The 26,732-nt window shown below is 46.8% G+C and overlaps 1 protein-coding gene across 2 annotated transcripts in view; it reads right to left on the reverse strand.

The window, feature by feature from the left end:
* GALNT14 (polypeptide N-acetylgalactosaminyltransferase 14) overlaps positions 1 to 26,732 on the reverse strand; it is a 136,192-nt gene that overhangs the window by 13,427 nt on the left and 96,033 nt on the right. For both annotated transcript variants that reach the window (XM_026094732.2, XM_064509923.1), the window contains 9 exons: positions 23,575 to 23,642; positions 20,778 to 20,843; positions 18,268 to 18,389; positions 12,527 to 12,614; positions 11,721 to 11,805; positions 10,167 to 10,270; positions 4,701 to 4,827; positions 1,863 to 1,955; positions 433 to 516 (listed from right to left, as the gene is read on the reverse strand). In XM_026094732.2, coding sequence (XP_025950517.1) covers positions 433 to 516; positions 1,863 to 1,955; positions 4,701 to 4,827; positions 10,167 to 10,270; positions 11,721 to 11,805; positions 12,527 to 12,614; positions 18,268 to 18,389; positions 20,778 to 20,843; positions 23,575 to 23,642 — 837 coding nt within the window. The remainder of the gene's footprint in view (positions 1 to 432; positions 517 to 1,862; positions 1,956 to 4,700; positions 4,828 to 10,166; positions 10,271 to 11,720; positions 11,806 to 12,526; positions 12,615 to 18,267; positions 18,390 to 20,777; positions 20,844 to 23,574; positions 23,643 to 26,732) is intronic.

Here is a 26,732-nt window from a genome sequence, read left to right on the forward strand (position 1 = left end):
AATGGCAAAAAATTCATCATGCCTTTCTGTGAGGCCTGGGCAAGGGGGTCTTTATGCCTGTTTCTCTCTCTCAGCTCTCCGAGGCAAGAGAAAGCTGGAGAGAAGGACCATAGGGATGGGAAGAAGTGAGGAATGAGGGTCCAAGGTTGAACCGGAAGAATAAGGGGGTCACACAGACTGCTGCTGGAAAAGTGGTGGAACAGGGATATAACGGGGAGAAGAGGACACACTGGTGGATGCCATTGGGCACTGAGTGATTTCTGGATCGCCTGACTGGTGCTGGGGCGAAGGGGCTGAGATGCTGAGGGGGCCTGGAGTCAGGAAGAGGTGTGGGCACGTCTCTGGAGGGACAGAGGAAAGATCACTGGGGGCAGGAGGGACTGGGAGTCCCACTAGGGTGCTAGAAACCAAACTGAGATCATTGATCCGTACCTAAGTTCAGGATAAACGTTTTCCAGGTACCACTTGAAGCTGTGGCATTTCAGCTTCTTCCGCAGCTCCACTCTGCTCTGGACACTGTGGGGATAAAATATTGTGGAGATGGAACAGAAATCATGAGGGCTAGACTAAGGTGCCAAAAGGGAGGATGAGAGAAACCGAACAAATGTACAGACAGCAAACACCAGAGCATCAGGGGCTCTATTTCCTGCCACCTGCTGCATGATCTTGATCTGTCATTTTAATCTCTGCCTCTTCGGGGGGTCTCACTTGGTAAAACGGGGTGATAACATCGCCACTTTAACAAGGAGCTTGGAGTTTGATGAGTGAAAAGGCACATAGAAAAAGTACAGGCATTTAAAAATGATTAGTAACAAATATATTCTAACTACTATATACAATAAGCACTAACTTAATATAGTAATGTACTGGAAATACATAGAATATGTACTATTACAAGTTACTATTAGTTTATAGGACTACAGAAGGCCTTGAGTCACAAGAGCACTGAAACATATGTTTCAGTCCTATTGAACTCAGCAGAACTTAATCACATGGTGAAATCCCCCCTTCTTTCATTAACTAGGACCAAATTTCTGCTGAGGGATCATGTTGTGTACAGTGATATTTTCCAGGCTCCATTCTTCTTTGGGTCAGCTGCTACCCATGGAGCTGTTGTGGGCTGGCACCTATGTGGCAGTAGGAAACCTACAGTACCCTTTCCATAGTCTGTCTTCCCTACATCCTCATTTACTCAGACAGAGCTATTACTTCATCCCATGCTAACAGATGGGAAGAGGATGTGAATTCAGTCAAAATAAGTTGGTCTCCAGGATTTTAATGTGTTTTCCCTGGAAATTGAAAAGTAGCCAAAAGGAATTTGTTTCTGGATTTGGAAAGTTTTTAAGCAAATAAAGAGCATGTGAAAATGAGAAAAGAATGCAAATACGTACACGCCTCCTGAAAAGGAGAGGTGTCTGACTATCCAAAGAAAGAGTGGCAAATATTCTGAATATAAAACATTTGCTCCTTTCCAACAAAGCCTTTCTGCATTCAGAATTTGCCAATTTTCCTGCCCCCAGCTGCCAGCGAGGCCTCTAAATTCCTGCCCCAAACTCTACCCTAGACCTAGAACCAGTTGAACATAACGTCAAGGACAGGACATGGGCTGAGGGGGGTCTTCCCTCACCATAGTTTGGTTCACTCACTGAGATGAACTAGCATAGCATATAAACCGGCCGTTTATATGTTTCATTGCTGTGCTTGTAGCATCTGCCTACCATTAGCATTTAATTGAGTGTTACTACAGAAACAACACAGGCGGGTTACCGCAGCAAGGTGACGTCACGGTGAACACCCACTGCAGCAGGCAGCCGGGCTGGGTGCAGGTGGGGGCCTGCTTGCCACCAGAGAAAGACACTTACTTTCCATAAGGCCTTCCTTGCGCTGCAGGACGAGCTGCGTAGTAGTACTGTTTGAATTCGTCCATCCACACCTCCGCTGTGCGCTTGGTGTTTCTAAGAGAGGTCATGAAAGACAGGTGAAACCAAGGAAGCCTCTGAGGCAAGATCCACATCTAAAGGGAGGCCCTGGTATGCTGACTATTCCACCCTGCTCTGCTCCCATCTTTGGCTTGGGCCAAACTGTCTTTGAGCCAACTCACTCCTCACTACCAGAGAAGATATTCCTCCTTCCTGTCACTCCAGGCACCAAGCACAAAACAGGCCACAGCTCAGGCAAGGAATTCACCATCTCAGGCTCCACTGGATGCTTTATATCCATCAGACTCACAAGGGCGGCTTCTCTTCCTAAAGCGTCGGCTCCCAGGCAGGCATACTTTGGCTTTTATTTAGCAGCTGGGATGGAGCTCTGAAAAGTGGTGCAAAGTCTGGCAAATATTGAAGCCAAACATTTTCTTTGTGTTAGTCCTGTATGGACTCTCCTGCTCTTTGCACCCCTGGATCTCACTGGGGCTAATTTCAGCACTCAAAACTTGAGAGAAACCATCCCAGCTACAGTGCTGTAGCAAAAATGACATTTTTCCATGTCAGACAGGTGCCCGGAGGTTTATGAACCTCAGAAAACCTTCTGGTGGCTTGACATGGCTTCAGGTCTCCTTGCAAAGGGCTTTGTTACTCTGTATCCTCCCATCTCTCTGGGGCCAGGGGAATCCTCCTCCAGCCAGTGCTTCCAAGCTGTCACTACCATGCCACCAGGCTGTGGGCACCACAGGGCAGACTCTGAGAGTGCCGGCCGTGTGGCACAGAACAAGCGATAACCCTCATGTGAACCCAGCATGATGCTGGAGCCTGAGCTGCCTCTCACACAGCTGTGCAAGAAGAAGCTGTGTGGAAAAAATCAATATCTGGCAGAAACACAGAGATATTTTTTGTTAACGTCTCTGTTTAAACAGAGGTACCTGAAGGTACACAGAGCATCAGGTTGCCAGAATCTGTTCCTCCTCTCAGCCTATATACTATGTTAAGTTTAAGGCAGATAGATACCATAAGATGAATCAAAACCCAGCTTCTAATGCCTACGGACATGTATCTCCAGTCTACTTCCCAATTCCTTGCTGATTCATGGTGCTTCTTATTCTCTCTCTAATGTCACTGCATTAGTCTAAGTGCTCTTGTTGAAGAATTATCTAAATTACAACATCTACATATGTAACTTCTAACCTTCCTCAAACTTCAGGGTATTTTTGTCTAGCTTCCCGATCTCATTTAGGTTTATAGGAAACGTGGAACAATGCCAAGGCTTACATCTAGGTGTTGATTCAAATCTCCCTTAAGTCCAGGGGCGCCTGCGGTATCAGCCAGAAAGAGTCAGCCCATTTACGTTCCCCTTGCTACTCCTGAGGGTGGTGTACTGTTAGAGGCTGTGTCCACACTGGTTTTCAGTGACTTCAACAGTGGAGCTTTGGCCACATCCCAGCCTTTAATGCAGGGGTCTTATTTCTTACTGAAAGCAAAAGCCCCCACGGTGTTCTCAAATTTTTGCCCTCCCCCTTCACGTCAGCAGCACCCTTCTCTCCTCACTGCCATCTTTTTAAAGCAATGTGATACAGAGCCACCTCTGGTTACCCATTTGAAAAGTGCCCTTCCTGCCCCACATGCTGTGAGGCTTGAAATCATGTATTAGGTATAATTGAGATGTGTAATTTGCATTCATTATCACATGCAAAACCTGGAGAAGATATAGAGAAAAGAGGTTAGTGGTAACCCTGCTGCAGTCAGCTAGGTGTTCACAAATGTCAACTCTTTTTATAATACTAGGAAAACCACATAAAAAGGAACCCCTAGTGCGTAAGCACATACGAATGCAGTTTATCTGAGAAACAGTCCTGTATTAAGTGAGGCCAGTGTTTGTTATTTACTTAACAGACAACCTTCAGCCTAGAGCTCTGAAAAGAGGAGGAAATCCCTTCCTGACTTCACTAGCTGTTCCCATCATCTCTCCCTGACTGCTTCCTAGTTCTGGACTGCCTCCTTCCTCGGCTATCTGTCTCCAGGGACATGGCCCATCTTAGCTGGCCATTACAAAACCTGTTTCTGCCTCCATTCCTGTGTGTGGAAAGCTTCTGCTGGGACTCGCTGGCTGCTCCCTCGGGATCCCAGGGCCCGGGCCCATCACCCACAGGCCAGGTATCCAGCAGCCAGCGAGCGTGCAGCTGATCGCTCCCCATCTCACAGTGCCAAGCAACTTGGACTCTGCTCAAGAGGTGGCATCAGCTCAGAGGCAAAGCTCCTTCCCAACCAGCTCAGTCCAACACGCTGCTCTGCTTCTCTCTCCAGCACTTTTCCTTTCTAAGAGGCATATGCAATCAAATTTTCTGGCTTAGCTAAACCGTGGTCAGCCCTAAGCTAGGGTCTCCAGGGACTGACAGACATTGCTGACAGTCTGATTTCAGGTCATTATTAAGTGACTTCTAATGACCTTAGACCTCCAAGCCGTTTGCTGTTCTGACAGCTAGGGCTCATGGAGCTGCTGGGGCTGCCCCTCCATTTCAGTGGTCATGAAAGGTAACATTAGAGCATCTTATTTCTGTCGTGTTCTCAGCTCTGAGGAAATCCTAAGGGAGACAGTCATAGTGGCTTTCATTTGCTTTGGCCCAGGAGAGTCCTGCTCATGAATATTTTAAAATGTTTCAGCCAAACTTTCTCCCCATCTTCTCTGCTCACCTTCTAACACACAACCCCTTCTCACAAGTCAGCACTTTATTCCACTTCACAAAAGCAAGGCAAGTGCAAAATACCTACTTAATGTACGTGTTGGCATTTCCCTCCGGAAAGACGTACGGATGTTTCTTCCGGAAGACATGTCCAACGCGGCTGCAGGGGATAATTTCAAGGCTCCCTCCACACATCCACACACGGAAAGAGATTTCTACAAGAAAAGCAGCTTCAGCATTTTATCTTTCTATCCTAAAGCAGGGTGGATCCTGGTGCTATCTCTCATTTCATCCTCTGCCACATTAAAACTGGGGTAAATAAATTACCAGAGGGGCTTTCCTAAGCACAACTCTTAAAAGTGCATTTCAAAGCTTCTTACAATTTGTTTGAAGTTAGTGGACTTGAAATCTGCCTATCGCACAGCAGGTGCTATCACAATGGGAAGAGCTAGATGGTAAGTAGGTCCCTTTATATGCAGCACAGCTTACATCTCAGATTTGTCCTGCTATTTTGTGCTCCGGTAATTACTTCTGCACTGCATATTTCAGAAGCACTTTCCTCTGAGGGCCTGTCAAGTCCATCAGGAGAGGCCATGAATTCTGTTTATTAATGACTACAATGATCATTATCTTTATGAATCCAGGCCTGATTCTGCAAAGTGAAAAGAGCTGTGCATCCATCACCTGTCCCAAAATAGATAGGAGCTTAGCCTGGCCAGCATGTACTCAGGTGAGCTCAGCCTGGGCCCTGAGTGCCAACATCACACACCAACAAGGCACATACATTCGCACAAGCAAAGGTCAGTGCTGGGTAGGACTATTCCAAAAATCTAGACAATCTAGACAACTTGTCACTACAGGACATGTCTCCTGGTTGCCCTGAGCCATTTTCTGACTATTCCCCTGGGCCTTTCTGGAAGAAAAAGTCTGTGGCACAACTGACATCATGAATTATTGGCCTCGGCAGGTAACTGTCAAGGTAATACAGGCAAGCAGAATGACTGATCTAATGAGTACATCAGGTCTTAATGTCTATGAAACTTTGAATCTGCAGCTATATTGCCAAACAGTCATGCTTAGACAGAACTAGCATGGTAAAGAAATGAAATAAAAAGAAAATACTTTTGCAGATCTTTGCATCCTGTTTTAGGATCTGCTGACAGTATGGACCTATATTTAGCATATATCTACTCCAAAACCATAAAATTACTTTCCACTTCCCCTCCATATTTAATTACAGAAATCAGACAGGAGGGTACCCATCAGCTTTGCCAGCTCGTGCTCCCTGCAGTCCTTTTACATATGCTAGGACTACGGTGACTCTCCCCCAGGTTGGATCCAATGGCAAGACAAGCCCCAGCCACGGGGAAGGCTTTTCAGGCACTGCTGGCAGGCAGGCTAACTCCTAGTCCTCTGACGGCATGCAGCGTATACCTGCCAACCGCCCTGGCACAAAGATGCCATTCCTCAGAAAATGATTCACAGCTTCGAGCATCTCACTTGAGGTGTTTGGCCTGAAACTTGGTGTTTTTAACTCCCTCCATTAGTCTTACTTAAGCTCACAGTGCAGCACTCACACACCTCCTCCCCATTGCTTAGCACACTGCGTGTTTATGAAATGTCACATCTCCAGCTCCTCCGTCTGGGCCAAGCACTCACTCTTCAGCTTATCACTATTTCCCTCATAAATGAGCCCTGGGTCATGTACAGGTTTTGCAGCACCCTGCAGCACTGCCTCCCAGGGGCCGCAGAAGCGCATGGAGGGGTGATGATGCCAGCAAACGCTGGGCAAAGGCGCCCAACTCTCACAGGCCCTCTGCTCCCAGCAAACCCTGCTGCTCCTGAGGTGATGGAAACTGGAGGATGACATGGCCACGGAGCCTTCTCACCCTAATTCTTGGGTCCAAAATCCAAAGCTTGAGACCATCACTAATAGCTAGCACTGGCAGAAGATGCCAGCAAAGGCTAGGGTGAGAAAGCATAGCAGGGAGAAGAGAACAGTATTTCTTTATAGAAATCCCTTCCCCTTCCCTTCAGTGCTGTGTTTACAGACAAGAGCTGCAACAACAGCTGGAGCCTCACAACTTTCCCAAGCACTAGGTATTAACAGGCCAATGAAACATTCCCTTGTGTCATGTCCTAGTGCTATGTTGGGAGCAACCTTAATCACAGCTGCAGGGAAATGAGATTACAGCAGGATTTGGCCACTTGAAGCTGTTGCACTCAGTTCTCCTCACATGTGGCTATTGCTCCTCATTTGCATGTCACAGTGCTGTCCACACCATGAGTATTGCTGAGCACATTAGAAGGGTGCACTGATAAAAGAGTACTATTAGCTGAGCAGCTGTTAACTGCTGTGCGGATACTGCATTATGCCTTCCCCTCTTCTGGTCCTTCTGTTCAACCTGTGGCTCTCTAAAACACTGACAAAAAGGCTTGCACAGTTCACTCCTTGCCTGCTCATAATTTAAGGCATAATGAAGAGGCAGGCTGAGGTGATCTCTGTGCACTATGGCTTGGAATGAAAACACAGTGCTTGAGAGACTGGAAACGGTGAGGAGTCAAAGCTCTCTGCTTTGGATAGTATGTACTCTGCAGACCCTGCTATAATCCCAGCAGAGGCAATTAAAGCATGGTTTTCTGTAAGTAGAAATGACCCACAGACCCATCCCTGGCAACTAACAAACAAGGTTCGCAGCCAGCCAAGAGCTAAATGCCTTGGGAGGAGGTAAAACCAAGGCACCAGCAAAGTTATGGCAAGAGGCCAATTCATATAAGTCAGGAGACCAGGAACAGGCTTCATCTGGTCAGGCAGGGATGTCTCCAGTGTAGATGGCCCCTCTGAGCTAGTCCCTTTTGCACTTCAAGGAGAGAGAGTGTGAGCATGCAACTCACCTAGCCTCTCCGAGATGGCTCTTTTAGGATGCGGCAAGCTCTTGAAATTTGAGTTTTGCTGGTGCCACTGCAAAACTCACCCATGTTCTGTCAAAGGCCTTTCAGAGAGCTGCTACAAAGCAAGGAGCTCTGCAGCATCTCTCTGTGGTAACTTGGCCAAGCAAGGTCTCCTGCCATGACAGAGTAGTCCTGGGTGAGGAGCCACCTCTGCTCATTCCAATGCCATGCAGCTGCAAGTATCACTAACTGCATCCCGCAGGACGCCAAGCTGCATAGTGTGCAAGGTAGGTGAAGAGGGGCAGACAAATGGAGATGTCTAGTAGCAATGGCTGCCTGGTAGCAATGGTAATAAACCCAAGAGACTTCCCCCATCAGTTCTTCTGACATTGCTGTTAGACAAAGATTGTTCATTGGCTGTCAAGGGGTGACCTGGTGACTCTTCCTCTCATGAAGATCTACATATGCCACAGCTGGCATCCACAGCAAGGAACATGGTTGGGCCAAAAGACTAAACCCAGGCCTTGGCCTGCACACAGCAGGGTGTGCTGGACTTGGCCTTAACTTGGTCGAATAGGTCCCATGCTTCCAGCTGACCTGCAAGTCCTTCTACCAGCAGTAACCAGTTCCCCTAAAGGAGATTAAATAACCTTGAGAAGTAAAGTACCTAAAATGTCCTTCCTCCATTTCCAAACACATTTGCTTTTGTTTTGCCTGAAGTCTCCAGCCCCCTCTAGCTGTCGGGTTAACAACATTAAAGGGAGAAGTGATGCTCCCCTATGGGCTGGAGTCCTGCATCCACTCAGAAGGACTAAACTACGGAAGAATGCATGTTTCACTGCAAATATCCAAAATGAGCAGCTGTTCAGTCAGCTCCTTCCCTGTCACCTGCCCAGAAGTGACAGGGAACAGCAGGGTCAGGGCAGGGCCTTGCTGATTCATGGAGGAGTGGGACACCATGGGAGCAGTGTCCTGGACTGCTACAGCTGCAGGAGATGCAGCTTTGAACCAGACATGCTTCTGCTCTCAGGTAGATGGTGAATAGAGAGCTGAGGACAGGATCTGATCTCAAGGATATGCTGCCATGCAGGCTAAGACTTTTTTGTTCCAGTATTAACCTGCCTTGTCTTTCTCAAATGGGAGCTAAGTTGGTTTGCGAATGGGTCAGCGTTACGCTGTGCAGCACAGACAGTGCCTGTTCGGTCAGGTCCAGTCTCGAGGGCAATAGTGCTGGTAATGAAACATCGTGCTACGTAAGACAGGCAATAACCATGTAGGAGGAGTGCAATGCTTCCCAGTGCAGGGCATCAGACAAGCCCTGACAGCTGTGGGAACAAACTTCCCTGAAGGACAGGATGTTCTGTAATTGTTCATTTCAGGTCCTTTCCTGGAAGCAGCTCATGTTGGCTGCTGTCAGGGAAACAACGAGGAGAGATGGACAGTGGGTCAGATGCAGTGTGGCAGGACCTGTCTTTCTGTCTAATTCCCTTCCTGAATGCATTGTTTTGGCCATCGATCCACTGGAGGAGGTGAGAGGGCTGCTGTTCTCTCCTAGATTTCCTTAGATCCACGCTGTTCACAAGAGCAGATGCTTCAGGTCAGACCACTGGCAAGATACCCACCCACAGAGAGAAGCATGAGGGAGAGAGATCCTACTGTGAAGCGAGATATAAATAAATAAAACGTTAGAGGAAAGAGGCATGTGAAGCAAACAACAGTGCCAGGCAGTAGATGGGTTACTGCAAGGCAGCAGTATCTGTTCCTTTGGATGACTGACAGTGTTGCTATATGTGTTAAGACACCAGATTTTTTTCTTCCTTGCTAGCCACACCCCCCAGAGGTGCTAGCTATTAAAGCCAGATTCCGATCTGTCTCCCTGACATCAGATGTCTCCTCCTTCTTTCATAGATACAGTCTATTGCTCTGATCCGCAGCATCATTACAGCTTCAAAGAGAGCAGCCCAGCCAGATCCAGCTCTGTTTGACGTGGAGGAAAAGGGACAGGCTGTTACCTCTTTGATCAGTCCTGTCAAGTTTGCATGCAGGAGATTTCTTAATGCCCACATGCCCCCATGATAATGGGCAAAGGTGGATTTAGGTGACTTAAATTATGTGCATTCTTAACCTTTTTCCTCCAGGGAAAATCATGTCATGAAGAACCTGGCAGCCCTCACCCATCTAGCAATATAGGAATGGATAGGCAGCCATGATACCTTGCCACCAGTCTGCAACTTGCCGATGGAGCTACTGTTTCAGGCACTCTGCAGATTCAGAGGCACTGATGTCTTAGCTCATAGCTTTGAAATGCTGTCTTCAAACATCAGAATATCTTTGCTTTATTAATGGGAAAATAAGATCAGGAAGGAAAGGGAGGGTATGTGTGGTGCTTTCTAATATGTTGATAATACTAAAGCTGAAAACTCTGTGGTATTTCCCCACAGAAAATCGAAACAATGTTGAAGGCAGGGAGTACTAAGAACTAGTAATGGCTCTCTTCCTATCATTCATCGTCATGGATCCCTTACTCACCTGAGACTATAACCTATGAATGTAAGTGAGGGAAGCCACACGGAGCATTAAAAAAGACTGACCTTGTATCCATCCCACGTGACTCAAGAAGAAGAATCAACACAAGTGTATACGAGGAAAAAGAGTGACTCACCAAAGTTCTCCCCGCCCCAGATGTCCATGGCACTGTCATACTTCCCCAGGCGGTTGAACCAGGCTTTGTCAATCACAAACAGCCCCCCAGCAATGATGGGAGTCCTGCAGAATTAGGAAGGAAAGAGGGGACACTCAACACTGCTGCAGCATCTACATGCACAGAAGCCCTTCCCCTTGCCTCCTGCTTCATCCTCAGAACATTACCTATGTATCTCCCTCTTACCAAACACACCTTGAAAAAGCATCAGCGCCATTCTTTCAGCTGCCTTGGTATTTTGCTGTCGATCATAAATTGCCTGGCACTTAATGACTGCCTAATGCACTTGTCAGCACAACTCCTACAAGCCTGAAGTTCACAGCCCTGATTGTAGGCTTGAGCATCAGAAATACACTTAGCGCTTGAGGGGTTATTCACATGACATTACTCAGATGGGCTTTTTGCCTGGAGCTAGCCTATTAAGAGCATCATTCCACTGGGGAGGGGGAAGGCAGAGCCAATTCAGAAGGGCTTTTTAAAAGCCATCACTAGCTGTTTGATCTTTGTTTCAAAACAGGGTTATTATTCATTCTTTAGATTAGCTGAAAAAAGCAGCATAGAGAAGGTACGGGGAGGATGGGGGGGCAGACCCAGAAGATAGCTTTAGGAGACTCGCCGTTTGCTTGGACAAGTCCTGTTTCCGTGAGCCCATCCCACGGATTGCAATTGCAAATGACAAGAACGGAGCTGGCATGGACTCCCTGCACCCTGATGAGTCTCCACAGTGCTCTACATGGCAGGATGATTAGGAATGTGAAATGAGCCTTTGGGAGGTAAGCAAGAGCTCTTGTTAACAGCATCATCATAAGAAGAAACAATTCTTTGCTCCTCTGCAATGAGGACCTCCTGCGAGCTTTCTGGCACTCTGAGCTTCCTGCAATACCTCATCTCTTCTATGCTGCACACCCCAGCAGCCTCACGGCTGGTTAGAAGGAGCACTGGGATGCCAGTCACCAGCACTCAGCTCACTGCACGGAGAGATTTTCAGTAGGAGGAGAAACTCCCTCCATCCCAAGGCATGCAGACAGATGTTATCTTCTCTTTTCAGTTTTGCTATCCCTTCTGCAAGTCCTGACTTTCCAAAGAGCCCTCAGCCAGGTCCTGAAGAACAGCGTTCACCTGGAAAGGCTGGACTAGACCCAAGTTTTTAATCAAGCTGACGGAGAACACTACCTTATTTTTAAGTGGTAGCTGAATTGCAAGAAGCAAGAGTAAAGATCATTGGGCTTTTCCCCTAATCAGATTCACCTCCCTTAGTGCTACCAAAACACAAGTAACCATAAATATATCCTGTCTTTGCATCACAACACTACAACACCCTCAGGCTTCACTGTCAGGAGGTGAAGCTGTACTACAAAATCCAAGCTGGTTGGGAACTCACAATACATGTAGAAAGTTCAGAGTTGTCCTGGAAGGAGTGTCAGTCTTATGCTACAAGGTGACATGTACAAAGTCAAACAAGATACTCATCCTGCCCCATGTCCCGCTGTTCCCTCCCTCCCCCTCTCAACTTACTTAATGGGTTCGGTGGGATCAAGTCGTTTGGCTTTCTGCTCTGGGGAAAGCTGCTCCCATCTGAAATGCAGACTCCAGTCAAAACCTAAGAACAAAGCAAAGAACCACCACAGGCAAATTAAAATTGGGCATGGATTAGGAAACAATTCAATTTCTCAGGCTGCCGAAGATGCATTTCATGAAGTTATTTTCTCCACTTTTAAATGACTCAAGCCACGGAGATGCAGCTCTTGGGAGATGAGTCCAATGACTAACATATTTTACTACTGCGTATGAAAGAAAAACAACACATTGCATTACAATTGCAAAGTCAAGCACTCCAACGACTGGAAAAGTCAGAATTAAAGCTGCCGATGAAACCTTACTTTGTCCCCTTGTGCATACAGATACATGCTCTGATAGATGTTGCATGCTACAAATGGCACAAGCATACTAATAAGTGCTACAATTGCATCCTCCATTTGTTGCCTAGACATCTCCCATCTCTTCCCTTCAGCAACCCACTTTCAGTGCTGCAAAGGGTAGCTTTGACATGACACTTCTATCTTGCTTGACTGCCTTATCTACTGTAGCAAACACCATTCCTCAGGTCAGGCTCACCTATCTCTTAACTAGCACGAAAACTGCCAGAGGGGAGCACTGAATAGGGCTAATGCACTTTTTGCAAGATACCTGGAGGCGGTGGCACAGTCCAGAGAGCGGAAAGATCATGCACAGCAACCCCGATCTCCTCTGGCTGAGGGCTGCTGCATGCCGTGCACTGTGGGACGGGCTCCCAGCAGGGCACGAGTGCTGCTCAGACTCACCTCCTCTGAGATCCGAGGAAGCCGCCACATAGGCAAAAGTGTCCAAGTTGATGATGTCAATAACGGGACTAACCACCCGGGTGGGATCCTGGAAAGCAGAGACAAAACAACCCATGACTTCAGATCATACCTTGTGACAAAACACGCACAGAAACTAGAGAGGGGATGGGCTTTGGCTGCATTAGGCAGCTGGAAATCTTGGCAATCACTTTCTTGCAGAGAAGTGTCCATCACAGTCTCCCCCTTCTCTGTAGTCACATCAGTTCAGCCAAGGAATTAATGGCAGCATCCACTAAATGGCACTAAATTCCTGGGAGCCCAGGGGGAGGACATGCCACCAAGACAGTGGCTGGGAAGGTGTGTACTTTCTCTTCCAGGAAAGGAGGACTGCACGCTGCTGGGCCGCTGAGCCAGCATCTTTCATTAGCTTTTATTTCACCCACAGACTCTCCCTCCGCAGGCTGTGTGCCTGTACTCACTACTGAACTTGGCTGATAAATCCTCAGCTGAATGCAAAGCTCTCTTCCTTTCACAGATTCATCAATGTGTTCCCCTTTCACCTCCCTTAAATTCTTTTTATTGAATTTCAAAAGTCAAGTGACAAACAGGCAATTAAAATGACAGCAGAAAAACACAGCCAGTCAGACCTTCTAAACACAGACATCGTTTTAAATGTACAATTACAGGAGTACAATTATAGTTTTGCTGCAGGCGTGAAGGGGTTAAAAAAAGACCAAAGTTATTTTAAGCAGTTGTTGGTGATTTAATTAGCATCTTGTTATGGGCAAAGAGATTATACAAACAGTTATGAACAAAAATATCTATAGGAGGAAGAGACTTTGACAGCTTTGACTGGTCTCTTATCTCCCTTTTTCTTTTCAAAAATCCCAAACTCCAATTATAGCTCAAACGTCAAGCTTTTACCCTCACCAGATCAAATCGCTTTTTACAGACATGCAAAGGAAGCCTTTGCACACAGGGGCTTGTTCTCTTGCTCAGAAAAGACTTTGTTTTAGAAATTAGTCCTAACAAAGAAGTATTCTAATGCCATTGTAGGATTACTGTAAAGCAACTGAATGCCAAAAGCTCTGCTGGGGAGTTTGACTTAAGCTGAAGTTTCACAAATGAGCGTGACAAATACCTGGTATTTCCAAAACAACTTTTAGTCAGGAACCTTAAAATGACTATGTGCAAATCCCACTGCAGTCAGCAAGGTCTGTGGGAAAGCTCAAGCACAGAGGGGAACCAGCCCTGCCACCCTGCCGCCGGGAGGGTGGTGGAGGCTGCACCCATGAACTGCCAGTCCTGGGCTGCTTCCCCGAGCTTTGTGGATCACCTGTCCCTCAAACAGCTCTCCATCTGGGGGGTGGCTTTTCTATTTCCTCTCTTCCAAGCATGATGAGCCTCTGAAAGCATTTTGAAGTCCTCTGTATAGGAAATCACCAGCACAGATCCGTGGTCCATAAAGGTGTTCACTGCTATGAGATGAAGAACAACCTGCCCATCTTGCTGGTATCCAACAAGAAGCAGCTGAGCAGAAAGCCCATGAGGGCTGCTTTTTAGTGACCCAGGAACTGCCACCGCTCAGTATACGCAAGCATCTTTTTGTATGGATGAGTTGAGGGCAAAGGGTTTTAAGCAAAGAGGCTTCTAGGAAAACAGTAACTACTGCGGGCCAAACACAGTGCAGGGAAATGATCGTATCTGGTCATTTAATAACTGGACCTGAAGCAGCTTACTGGTGAGCACTTCTAACAGCCCAAACTCATCCTCAGTCTATATTCTGCTCCTGCACACTACACAGCACAGCTTCTTACAGCAAAATCCCTTTTACTTCTTGGCTGACTGAAATACTGCAAAGGGTTTAACTTCAGCCCTATGACCACCTCTGTGCCTCAGTTTCCCTGCCGTACAATGAGGACATTTATATTTACTCAGCTTTCATGACAGCCTGACCCTCAAAAGAAAAGCACTGGATGTTCAAGAGAGTAGCTCTGTTGCTATTACTTATGTTAGGTTGAACATCAGGTTTTATTATAAGCAGTTTCACCTTTCTGATTTTCACATGCTGTATAATTTGGGATGCACTCATGCCTGGGTGTGTTTAAGTTTAGAACACCCAGATCTCTGACTTTCTTTCACACAAAATTTTCAAAAACATGAGAATGCATTTCTCCAATATACTTCTCAAACAAACTAAATTCTGAAACTAAATCAACAGGATAAAACTCTAAAACCAAGGAATATACTTCAACAGAAAAGTAACTTGACTCCAGCTTGCTACAGGCTCCCCGCCTGTATGTCAACTGCCCGTTAGTCGTAATGGTCAACAAAAGAAAGGCAGTGGTTGCACCTCTATCTCCACGTGATTCAGGCAAGATGAGAGCAAAGGTTGCCCCTCACCTGCCTCCCCTCATCCAGGGGAGAGCACCAAACTGATGAGGGATTGAGCTGGAAGCAGAAGATCGCCAGCCACTGGTCCAGCATTGTGGCATTAGCAAAAGCCAGTTTGGGGGTGAGCCGACTGATTTATACTACAAAAAATGCCTCGGGCTTGATAATCACATTTTTAGAAACGTTATTCAGTCAAAATGCATTGTTAATGGTTTTAGATGCATTTGTTCCATAAGTAAAAACAAAAAAGCGTGTGCCCACGCACGTACAGTCACACGCTCATAAATGTTTGCAAAACGCCCGCAGTTGCTCACACTCCTGCATACACGTGCGCTCCCAGGCAGACCTCAGCCTCCCAGCCCTCCCCAGAGCGAGCGCTCAGCTACGTGCAGCCCCGCGGACAAGCACGCATATCTCCTCCCTAGATACCCACCACACACTCTCAGACCTCCTCTCGAGGGCTGTTCATCACAAAAAATCACATGCCAGGCAAGTGCTGCCCACATGCAAAAGGGAGGGCCACTGCGTGTCTCAGAGCGGGGTATAAGCAGGCGTCGGGAAAGCCGGACGTGGGGTTGGAGGTGCATCCCCATGGCCGTTTGTCACCCCTCTACCACCGATGTGCCGGCACACAGTCGCACACAGGGGCTCCAGTGTTTACCAGCCACGGACACCTGCAGGAATAGCTGCTCTGCCCGAGGAGAAAAATGAGAAGTGACGCGCAAGGTGGATGGGTGTTGGGGAGAGCGCCAGGTTTATTTGGAGGCAGTCACTACTCATTTGCTTGAAACTTAAATCATATTAGAACAAAGCAGACTATGCCTGCTAGTAACACAGGAAGAAAGCGTTCTTCATATAAAGCTAATCCTCTCTGCAATATCATCCTGGGGAACCTGTCTTTTTAGCACAGCCTGAAGGTGGCAGCAGTAACATTTCATACAGTTCACTGATCAATATTTTAACCCTGATGGAAAGGACGGGTACAGTGGGCCTAGTAAGAAGGAAACTGAGGGATTCAGGGCAATGAACTCCTGCCCTTATCCTGCAGCATTTGCAAACAATTAAAAAAACCCAAACAGTGAGACCAAAAGGAAGTAACGTGTATTTTCAGACATACTTTCCGTGCTGGCCTGCTTTCCTGGCTCTGCACACACCTCACACACATCCCTCGGTCTGTCAGAAAACTCCTTACTCTTTCCTTTTGGGCAGCTGGATACTTTCCTTCAGCGGCGTTTCAAAATCCTGCGAGGCTCTTCCCAGGTAGCCCAGCTGCAGCCTCAGCCCTGACCCACAGTCCTCACTGCTCTTCCACCTCTGCTCCCCCAAGACCATCGCGCCTGCTGGCCCTGCTGGCAGTTAGACACACTGGGGGGGCACAGTCCCCCCACGAGGGACTGCCATGAGCCCCACTGCACTGCCTCTGTCTCCTACGCCAGGACTTTGAAGCAGAGCCCCACAAGTGACCTTACAGGGGACTGAGCCACTGAGCCTTTCTTGAACTCTTCACAGTTCTCTTCTTCAGTGACCTCACTTGGTCTGAAAGTCCTGCAACACTCTTCATAACAAGTGCCCCCGGTGCCTTTTGGCTGGGCTGCAAGATACCGGGCATGGTAAATACAGCAGGAGCAATGGCGCAAGCTGAACATGGAGCTAGCCCTTACTTCCAGCTGGAGAAAAATTTAACACAGAAGAGCAAATAAAACGAAGTTCACAGAGATGACATTGATTTTAATGCTACATTCAGACCATGATACCACTGCTGCTGCCACCATGGAATAAACCTTGTATGGCATTGCTGCACATGGGATCCCACATTCATCCACCACACCAGCGCTCTGAGGGAAACCCAGCTCTGCCCACCTCCTCCTTCCCCCTGCCACCGTTGCCTTTCTCCTGCCATAACACATCAAAAGCTTTGCCTGGGAAAGAGGCAATTGCTCTTCATATTCCCCACTGAAATACAGCAGCGTGTCAGCAAAGAACAAGGACAGCTTTTAGGAGGAATGCCTGTCTTAAAAAAAGCTCAAAAAAAACAATCGATGCAATAAACTTTAGTGGTGAATCCCGCCCTTGGGCAGGCCAGCTACGAGACTTGAGTGGAATTTCATAGCACATGTTCTCATATTTCCACAGGAGCTGCAATCAATAATATGAAAAGGCCATTTTCATTATATTACCATTTATCAGCAGCACTGTGGTCCTGCCTGCAAGCCAAGGTTGGGAGCTCTATAGCACTGGATGTGCTATGAGTGCAAACTGCACTGACTCCCCTCACCCACAGCTGAAGGACTTAAATCTAGTCCTATCTCCCTCCTTCCCCTTCTTCCTTAACTGCTCTGCACAGGCAAAGGCACAGCCTACCCGGGACAGGCATCACAGTAACAAGGTGTAGAAAGCAGATGACTTGGCAAGGGGTACTGCGGACACCAGCTGAGCAGGTTTCTCCATAACCCAGGACCATATGTACCTCATTTCACCTCTTTGCTCCTCAGTTGCCTCTATTTCAACATAATTCAATAACTTTAAAATCACTGAGTAAACAAATAGTAGCAGTCAAGAGCTTTCACCCATCAGCCATAGAAATGGTGATGAAAGGAGTTATCCCTGCCAGCTCATAGTGACAGAGCAAGGAAGAACCAAGGGACAGAGTGGAAAAAAAGTCAAAGCATGGACGCCCTTGATAACAGTGAGTGTTTCTACGGCCCCAGCCCTCATCAACGCGCCAGCAAAGCTGCATGCACACGCCTCAGCCCCAGACAACTGTGAGTATTTTTTAACCTCCACTTTATGGAGGTTCATGAGTGAACTCAGCTGAAGGCTTCCTCACCAGGACAGAGATCCTTTTGCCTTGAGTGACAAGATGCCAAGTGCTTCTGTGTGCACGTCTGGTGAGAGAGTTGCCTCCAGAGAAAGGGGAATGTCATTGTCTGCTGTGAAATCAGCAGAATTTAAATCCTATTAGATCAATTTATTAGCGCTTAATTTGCATGAAATTAAATTCGGCCCCTATTCAAGGAGCCGTCACTCCCCTAAATCATCACCACTGAGCATTTTCCATGAGCCTAATTAAAAAGTCTGCTGGAGCAATGCCCACCTATTCCCCTTTCAACACTCAACCTGTGCTTCCTGGTTATTGCCTAATTGCCCCAGGACGCACCTACTCTGACCTAACTACACACACTTTCTCCATTCTCCCAGGAGAAAACCCTGCTTGCCTCTTGAAAGCCTGGGTGGAGGGGTGTTCATGCTCACATAGAAGGGGAAGGAGGGGAAGAGTTGGAGAGAAAAGGGGACAGACCTCAACAACACTTACTCTAAGTGGGCCCTGGTCTCACAGGCGCACTTACCTCTTTGATCCTCTGCAGCAGAGGGAGCAACCAGTCCTTATTCACCTCACAGTGACTGTCCAGGAAGGTCAGGACTCCTGCTTGTGCCACATCTGCCCCTCGGATCCGGGACCGGATCAGACCTGTTCAGGGACACCCCAAGTCAACTCCCACTCCCACATATTTCAGGCGACTTCTTCAGCACTGTCTTGATGCGCTCACACATCCCTCAGTTGTTGACCCATCTAAATCCCATTTGGGTAAAACGTGGTTCTGGTTCATTGCCCCCCTTCCCGCACTGCAAGGCATAACAACCGTTTCTTAAGGTCACCAGAGTAAATAAATAGCTCCACCTAGATTAATGATTTATGGCATTTGTGCCAATTCTTAATTTGTGTAATTATTCTTGCTGTCACCTTCTGGGGCAAAATAGAACTTGAAATGCTTCCATAACCCCCTGCAGGTAATATAATCTAATGTAAACACAAGTCAGCCAGGAAAGGGACAGGAATAGCAGTCACAAATTCTCCACAAGACAGAAGGGAATCTAAACAGATCTTCTATTACTTTCCGGTCAGCACCACATGTTCTCACATACAGTGAGGCAAATTCCTTAGTAAGCTCACAGTTCTGAGTGCCCCCGTATCTGTGAGTGAAATCCCAACGGCTGTCAGTGGGAAGCTGATGGTGGGATGCTTAGTGCCAGAATTACCTCTCTCTTAGACTAAAGACTTTCCACTGACGTGCCCACTTCTGTGTCCTAGCACAACATCCCGTGGCATCTCTCCCCCACCCTTGGGCATTGCTGATCTGCAGATCAACGGGAATGCATTTTCTGTCAAGGAATGAGGCCAGTTCTCAAGGTGCTAAAAGCCTGCTCAGTTCATCAGCATCCCTGATGGTGAACTTAAAGTCCTTAGGAGTCTGCAGATGCTGGCAATGGATTTCTATGAGACTTTGTCAGAGAGAAAAATGAACAAGGAGGGAAGTTATAGAAAATATCTAGACACATGAATTTCAGACTGAATTCTTTAGAAAGCTTGCTCCTCTTAAAGTTTAAAAGAAAGCCCTTCTTCCAACCATTGCACAGCTCCCTGGATTGCTGTATGGGACAACAGTTATTTCTGTAGGAGTCACCTGGCTTTTCATCACTCATCCCACCTGTCGCCAATTCTCAAGGGAACTTCAATTTACCTAAGGAGACAGGCCCTTAGCTAACAGCAGGAGCCATGTGTTGCTGAAGGGGAGCTAAGCTTCTCAATGAAGGCAAAACAGTGGTAACATGAAGGGAGATAAGGGAAAATAAAGAGAGAGAGAAGTGTTCCAAGGAGAAGCCACACCTCTGGGCCATGAAGAAGGATGTCACTGACTCTGATATTAAAAATCCCTAGAGGAAAGGGGCCAAGGGACAGTCTCTGAGCAGAAGGGAGAGAGACAGACAGAACAAAACTTGGAGCAATACAGCATTTGCTGAGGTAACCTCCTGCAACACAGTTTGTCCCCATGTTACTCTCTGCAACCTCTACCGCAGCTCCAAGATCTCATGAGCAGTCAGAGTCTGCTGCATCTGTCCCACTCCTCCCCAAGTCCTGGATGGCCCTGAGGAAGATGGATTTAGAGATGTACTAATTGAGGCAAGCCCTTCAGGCTGGATTCCCAAATGCTGAATGCTTTATGCAGTATCACTACCTCTAGGTCCCTCCAGTGCGGGAGGACAGCATATATGCCTATTAGCATGTATCCCAATTAGACAGAAGAGGAAAGCAGGAATGAGATGCAGACGTATGGAGACATCCCCTACCCTCCTGCCAACCCAGGTAACTCCTCTGTGTCAACAGGGTGACTCCACATTGACACGAGACCTGCAGAGTTGAAACCTCTGGAGAAAGAATACACTGAGAACCCTCTCCATTCTTCATAGTCCCCCAACCTACACATCCTTATTCATGCCTTTGATTTTCAGTATGAAAAAACTTCTTTATTTTTATTCTCCTAATACTGCAAAGCAGAACTTGAAAATACCCGTTCAGACTATGGAGTGGGAAAACGTCTCAAGAGGTTGCCAGCAGTAGCCCACTAAGGCATACGTTCATCCTCCATATAGATCTCCTTAATCTTTCAAATATAATTAATTACACTTTTTTAAATTCCCACAGAAGCAGCAGGAACAGATCTCATCTGTTTCATTAGAACAAACATCTTTAAAAAGAAGACCCGGGGCTTTGTTTTGCCTGTTCTAATTTTCTGGCTAATAAGCTACAGCTGAGCCTCATTGGATATCTTAATAGTCCCATCTTTTTAAAGAGGGTGAGGGGTGGTGGTGAAACAGATTCCAATCCTCAGCCCTTTATCATGCCTCCTTTTACCTGTGCTCTGTCCCTTCAGACCCCAAGGGTCTCTGTGCACAGGACCCAGCTGACCTCCCTTGCCACCCATCCCACAGAGGTTCAGTGTCCCCCCTCCATCACTCCCATACCTCAAGAATCTGTGTTTCCCATCATGCATCCCACTCTCGGCCAGCAAAATCTTACCTTCTCGCTGTCCATTACGTAAGCATTTCACCTTAGGCAGCTTTCCCAATAAGCGGCAGTCATCAGCTTTGGAAACACAAAGGGAGGCATGTAACTTGGCAGCATTCAGATTTTAGCTTTTGCAGCACAAATGGTCTACTGAGGGAAATTAGGAGCAGGGAGAGGATCACACTGTGGTCTGACTGATTGGTTTTTGGGATGATGGCACTTCTAGTACACAACGATTTTACTTCTCAGCTCACACAGTATAAATCAGGACTGATGCAGCAGCAGCCCAGTTATAAAACTAGTGTTAACCTGACAGATTTACATAGACTGACTATAGTTGAATTATGCTATAAAGTCAGTGTGAAAGAAGAGTAGTGACTGAGGTCACATTCAGATCTTTTACACATTAAATGTAAATGACTATTTCTGGTAGCTGCAGAGCAACTTTTTAGCTATTTGATCCAGGTCTGTGTGGCAGGGCAGGAGAACCGTGAGGTGGCCTGTAAGCCTTGGCCAAGGAGAAAGAGATGGTCAAAAGGAGCACTGGGTGCCCTGTCCATGGCAGGGGTGAGCAGGCCCTGCAGCTAGGGCCATTCTCATACCCTGGGCGAGCAGCTCTGTGAGGACACCATGCCCCAGGAGAGAGGCCCCATGGTCAGCCATGCCAGAGGTACAGGGGCCTTGTGGTCCTGTCTGCAGTTGCTGCCACTGCTCTTGTGCATGGTCTGGTCCTGCCTACTGTCCTGGTACGACCTGCTAGCCAGGGAGGACTCCTCCTGGCAAGAGGTGGGGAAGGAGGATGGAGCAGGAACCGAGCTGGGTCACCATGCAGTTACACTCGGCATGACCCCCTTTATCCTTGCACATTCAAACCCTGACCTCCACACACCCCTGACGCATCTTACCCCTCTGCCTCTGCTTCCTCAGCCCTATCAATACACATGCTTACGCCCTGTTCCCTCCTTCCACCCTCTGTGTGTGTGTACACCTCCAAACACTTTCATCCTACTCTAGCAATCTTTGTTTTCAGATACATCATTGTACTGGTATCCCCTGTAACATATACAGAACTGCGGTTATCTGTACACACAAGAGGAGCAAAAGTGGCCAGAGTTTGCTGGATATATAAGACTGAAGTTTCCAGGTTTATTGGAAACGTGTGTGCACATGCCTGTATGTTTGTTGTCTGCATGCAGAGCAACTGCATGACAGTGAATAATAGGTCAATGAACTGACAGAGGTGAGAAACAAGATGCAAGTAGGCACAATATAAGAGCACCAATTGCTTGGAGTGGCTTGTAGAGAAAAACTGACCAGGTGTTTATATCATATTATGCAAATACATGTATTTTATGTAAAAACATGCATAATATATACCAGGAGGCTCAGACTATCATAGGAAAGAAGGTGACAGATGTAAAACATCTGAGAAGCGCTGATTTCAAGTAGCCAAGAGGCTGCTCTAAGTCTTGTGGGAAACAGACCACCCTCTGGTGTTGTGGGAACCTCTGCTCCTTCTCCCCAGCTCATGCCGTCCGGCATGCTGGTACAGGGAAGATGTATTCTTACAAATCTTCCTCTTTCAGCAAGGCAAGTGCTTTGTACATTTAGCCAAATAACTCTTATTTATTTTCTCCACCCTTTCAGAAAGCTTGTTCTGCTTGAATTCCAGGGCAACTTGAGCCTTTGCACCTGCTCCTCTTCTCCATAAGAGCTGCTCTGCTCATTTCTAGACTTCTCTAGTCTAGCCTCCAGTGCACGGGAGTCCCTCCAAAGCTCACTGCAATCACTGGAAACCTCTCCGCTGGCTTCAGTGACTTCTGAGTGAGACCTCTATGCTGGAGACAGACAGATGAGAAGTGGCTCTGCTGTGAAATCTGTCCCTAATGTTCTCTGATGCAGTGCCTATTTATAACACCCCAGAGCAAACTGTGGATACAGTTCTTTTTCCTTTTTTTTTTTAATCCTCTCTGGTTTTTTTACCCTGTTTCCTAGTAAATGGCTACATTTTGCAGCTCCTTAAAATATAAGTGCCATTGACCACAACTTAGGCATATTTTATTATCCCTTTTATGCTTAAGACTGTTTGTTTAGACACTTACTCTCTGCAGCCTGGTTCTCCCACTTGCTCATCTCACTGGGCAAGGTCTTTAGCTGTGGACAGTCACAGCAGTTCCCTAGAAGCCTCTGGGGCTTCAGCCATGGACACTTCCTGCAAATACCTATTGATTTCACACCGTTAACAGGGGGAAAACAGCAGGAAGACTTGGGCTGTCTGTCACACAGAGCACCATTTCTGATGTGTTTTAGATATAGGAACTTAGGCAAGAAATCCTGTTCCACTCCTCTCTACACTAGTGGAAGTCAGTCAAGGGTTGCTGGCCATTTACGTAAATGTACACAGAGTAAATGTTAGGAGGCTCAGACTACCATGGAGAAGAACAAGGGGCCACACGTAAGACCTCCTGCGTAGTTACAAGTGGTATAAACCCAGAATTGCTCCCAGCTGCAGTTGACAGCCTGGATCAAACACACAAGAACTGCAGCAGGATAAAATCGAGTAAGGAATGGAATCACCTCTCCTGGTTAAAGAAATGATTTGTGATGTGCTTTTCTTGTATTATTTTCATTAGAAGAGTTTTATCATTTGGAATTTGAATTTGCCAGGCACCAAAGCAAACCTGGCCTAGGAAGGTTTTCTCTCCACACCTACAGAACTTTTAATTTCCTTTCACTTCAACATACTCTCCCCCTTCTCCACATAAATCCCAACCTCTCATAGTCTCTTAACATACAAAGAATCACTTACGATCATCGCTGAAGTCATCCACTAGTATGATTTCATGGATGAGATGCACTGGGGTGCGGTTCAGCACACTAAAGAATTAAGAGAGAAAATCCGTGACAGGGCTTGACCAACACAACAACCCAGTAAACAGGGAAGAAAAGACTAGGAATCAATCCTTACCAAAGCACAGAAGATTTGTATTTCTGGTAAGAAAATACTAGGAAAGACCCAGAACCCCCCGCCATAATCTAGAGTTCCCAGGTATCAGCTACCTTTACTCTGATCTAAGAGTAGAGCACCCAATATTCCTTGGAAATAGATGAGACTGACCCTTACCGTCTCCGTGAGCAAAAGCAGAGACCACAACAGGCAAGGAGAAATGGACTCCAGGCATATGCTTATTGCACAAAGTAAGTTTCGTAAAGGGACTTACGCCACTGCTGCCATCACTCTTCCACCTCTTCTTGGGCTAATGATAACTTATTGATAGCAGGACCAACACAGAGCAAAATTACTCTGTTGAAAAATTACCAGCTTTAAAAAGTTCACAGCCGTGGCAGGACAACGCCCATTGCATTCGTGAGCTGATTGTATTTCAAAGACTGCAGAGAGGATAAAAGCAAGGCTTTAGCTTGCCTATTTAACGAAAGAGGCTGGAAGAAGTAGTTCAAAGCCCCTCCAGGAGGAGAGTTATTGTGAAACGCGGCTGAGAGCTACAATCTTCCCTTAGTTATACCACCAAGTTTTTATTATTATTGAAAAGGTTGGACCTGCTCTTCCCCCTTCTCACACAACAGAGAAGTCAGCAGAGTTACAAGAGTGTAAAATCCTCCCCCAGCAAAGCAGCAAGGCTGACTTCATGAGAGGAAAACATTTGCTGGTATGAACAGGTACAGTGGAGGTAGACAGTGCACGGTTATTAGCGTGAAAGTCTTGCACTAATGCATGTGTTCAGGCTTCTTCATAATGTCTAGCCCATAGGGAGGATAAAAACCTTTAGTTACCATATTACAATAGTTAGCCCTGTCTTAGCTTGTGATTTCTAACACTTGAGACTTTGGCAGAGGCATCTCAGGTCCCGTCCCTGCCACGCAGTACTGTCATTCTTTAATAGTCAGCAGGAGCTGGGAGAGCAAATTACTGTACTGAGTGCCACTGCTGCAGGGTATGAGGGAAGAATTTGAACTCTAAGGTTGCGATTTTGAAATAGGAAAATGAAATCTCAGTGCATGTCGCAGTGCTTGATTTGGAATCGTAGAACTAAACTGACTTTATGATTCATTCCAGAATTTAAACTTCTTTGCCTTCATCTCAAGTACAATTCCTTTTTCAGGCAGGATTTAAAAGCCCTCCAAATTTCGCAGCCACACCTTAGTTTACCTTCTGGTGTAGGTTAAAAAACTCTCTCAAATCTACTATTAGCATTAGGGGACAGATGACCTATCAGCTAACAACCTTGAAGCCTCTGACAAGGCCAGAACCTTATCAACAGGTTTTCCACCCAACTCTGCCTGCCCCCCCCCCCCAAAAAAAGGAAGCCCTAGAAACTGTCCCCCTAACCCAGACTCCAATAAAGAGGGCTCAGAAAGCCAGGATCCTCCGGAGGTGCCCAGCAGCCACCAGCCAAGTTGACAGGGAACTGAAAGGGTCTCAAAGTCATTCCAAGATGTGGCAACTCCCCCTGTTTGACTCTGCTTACAGTCCCCAAAGCACAACCTGGAGACGGCTCCACTGAAGCTTGTCATTGTACCAACTGAGTGGAGAGCAGAAGCACACTTTGCACATTCGCTCTTGACAAGAGCCACCATTCTTCTCTGCTTTTTTCCTTGCTGAGAACACCAATTCATCATTACTTTTCCCATCAGCCTTTTCTGCTTTCTTCATGTGGTGTTTTTTCCCCATAAACCTTTGTCTCACTCCTTGCTGGTCTTTCATAACAACGTCTGTTACCTGATTACCTGCAAGCCCATCCCATTTAGGAGGGCTTAGAACATGGCTATTGCTAGGTACCCAAACATTGGTAGTACCAGTGTGCCCTTACCCCATCAGGTCCTGGAACTATATCAGCATAAAAACTCTCCCAGAGAGAGAAAGCACTGAGCCTGAGTTTTTTGGAAGGAGAATAGGACATCCCAAGACAGATGCTCTCATGGAGGGAGGCTGCTTTCCATTTTTTCAGTAGAAATCCTGAAAAAAAAGTGGCTTTGCCTCAAAGAAGAGTGGGTAAAGCTGGAAGGTTCAAAATCACTTCCAAGACCTGAATTACTGCTCCTACAGTGACCGTAGAAACACAGCCCCAGTCACAGACAAAACATGGGAACCTGAGCAATTTTAGTAGCCTAGCATGCCCTTAGTTCGCCATTAGAGCATTTAGTACACCATCAAGCATGCAGCATGGGTAGCAGTCAGGGAACTGCAGAGCTCTCTGTGCTCACAACACCTTTCAATGGCCTTTGAAAGGCTGGACAGACCCAGTCATGGTATGAAATCCTGAACCCAAGCAGCTGCAGTGACTGCCACAGAATGACATCAACTGATGACCAAGCCTACCATTGCCGGACAACAGTAACATTGCCACCTCCAATTTCAGGATGCTGGCAAAAGCCACCATTTTCCCTCATTTTGGATGTTTCACATGTTAAGGTTGGTGATAGGAGAAGAAAGGGAGAAAAAGGCTTTTGCCCCCTAAGCATGACTGCAAGAACAACTCTGCCAGCAGCAGCAACAGCAGGTGCCTTAACAGTGACAAGCTGCTGTGCCCACTAGCCTCTTAATCACGGCCACACAGAGCCTTACTCTGAGCAGGGCTAGACAACACATCCGTGGAAATGCCAGCAACCAGCACAGAGTACTGTGGCTGAAAAAGTGGCTGGCTGCCCCTCCTCCCGCTGGGGCATGCAGAGCAATTTAGATGTGCTGTTCCCACCTGTCAAGTGTTTTTTAATTATTATTATTAATAGGTTTGTTATTTTTAAAAAATCCCCATATGTGAGAGCTGAGTTCAGCAAATTACCGCAGCTGAGAGTCAGTACAGAGAGACAGGAGAGCAATATCATGCTCGGTGGAATATTTAACAAGCACTGATTGCCTGGAAACCTAACTTGGTGAAACCTGCAGGAAAAAAGCAGACTTGTAAAAAAGCCAGTAAAAAAAATAAATAACCCACTGAGAGCAGGGGA

Source organism: Dromaius novaehollandiae, chromosome 3, assembly GCF_036370855.1.
Source record: "Dromaius novaehollandiae isolate bDroNov1 chromosome 3, bDroNov1.hap1, whole genome shotgun sequence".
NCBI lineage: Eukaryota > Metazoa > Chordata > Aves > Casuariiformes > Dromaiidae > Dromaius > Dromaius novaehollandiae.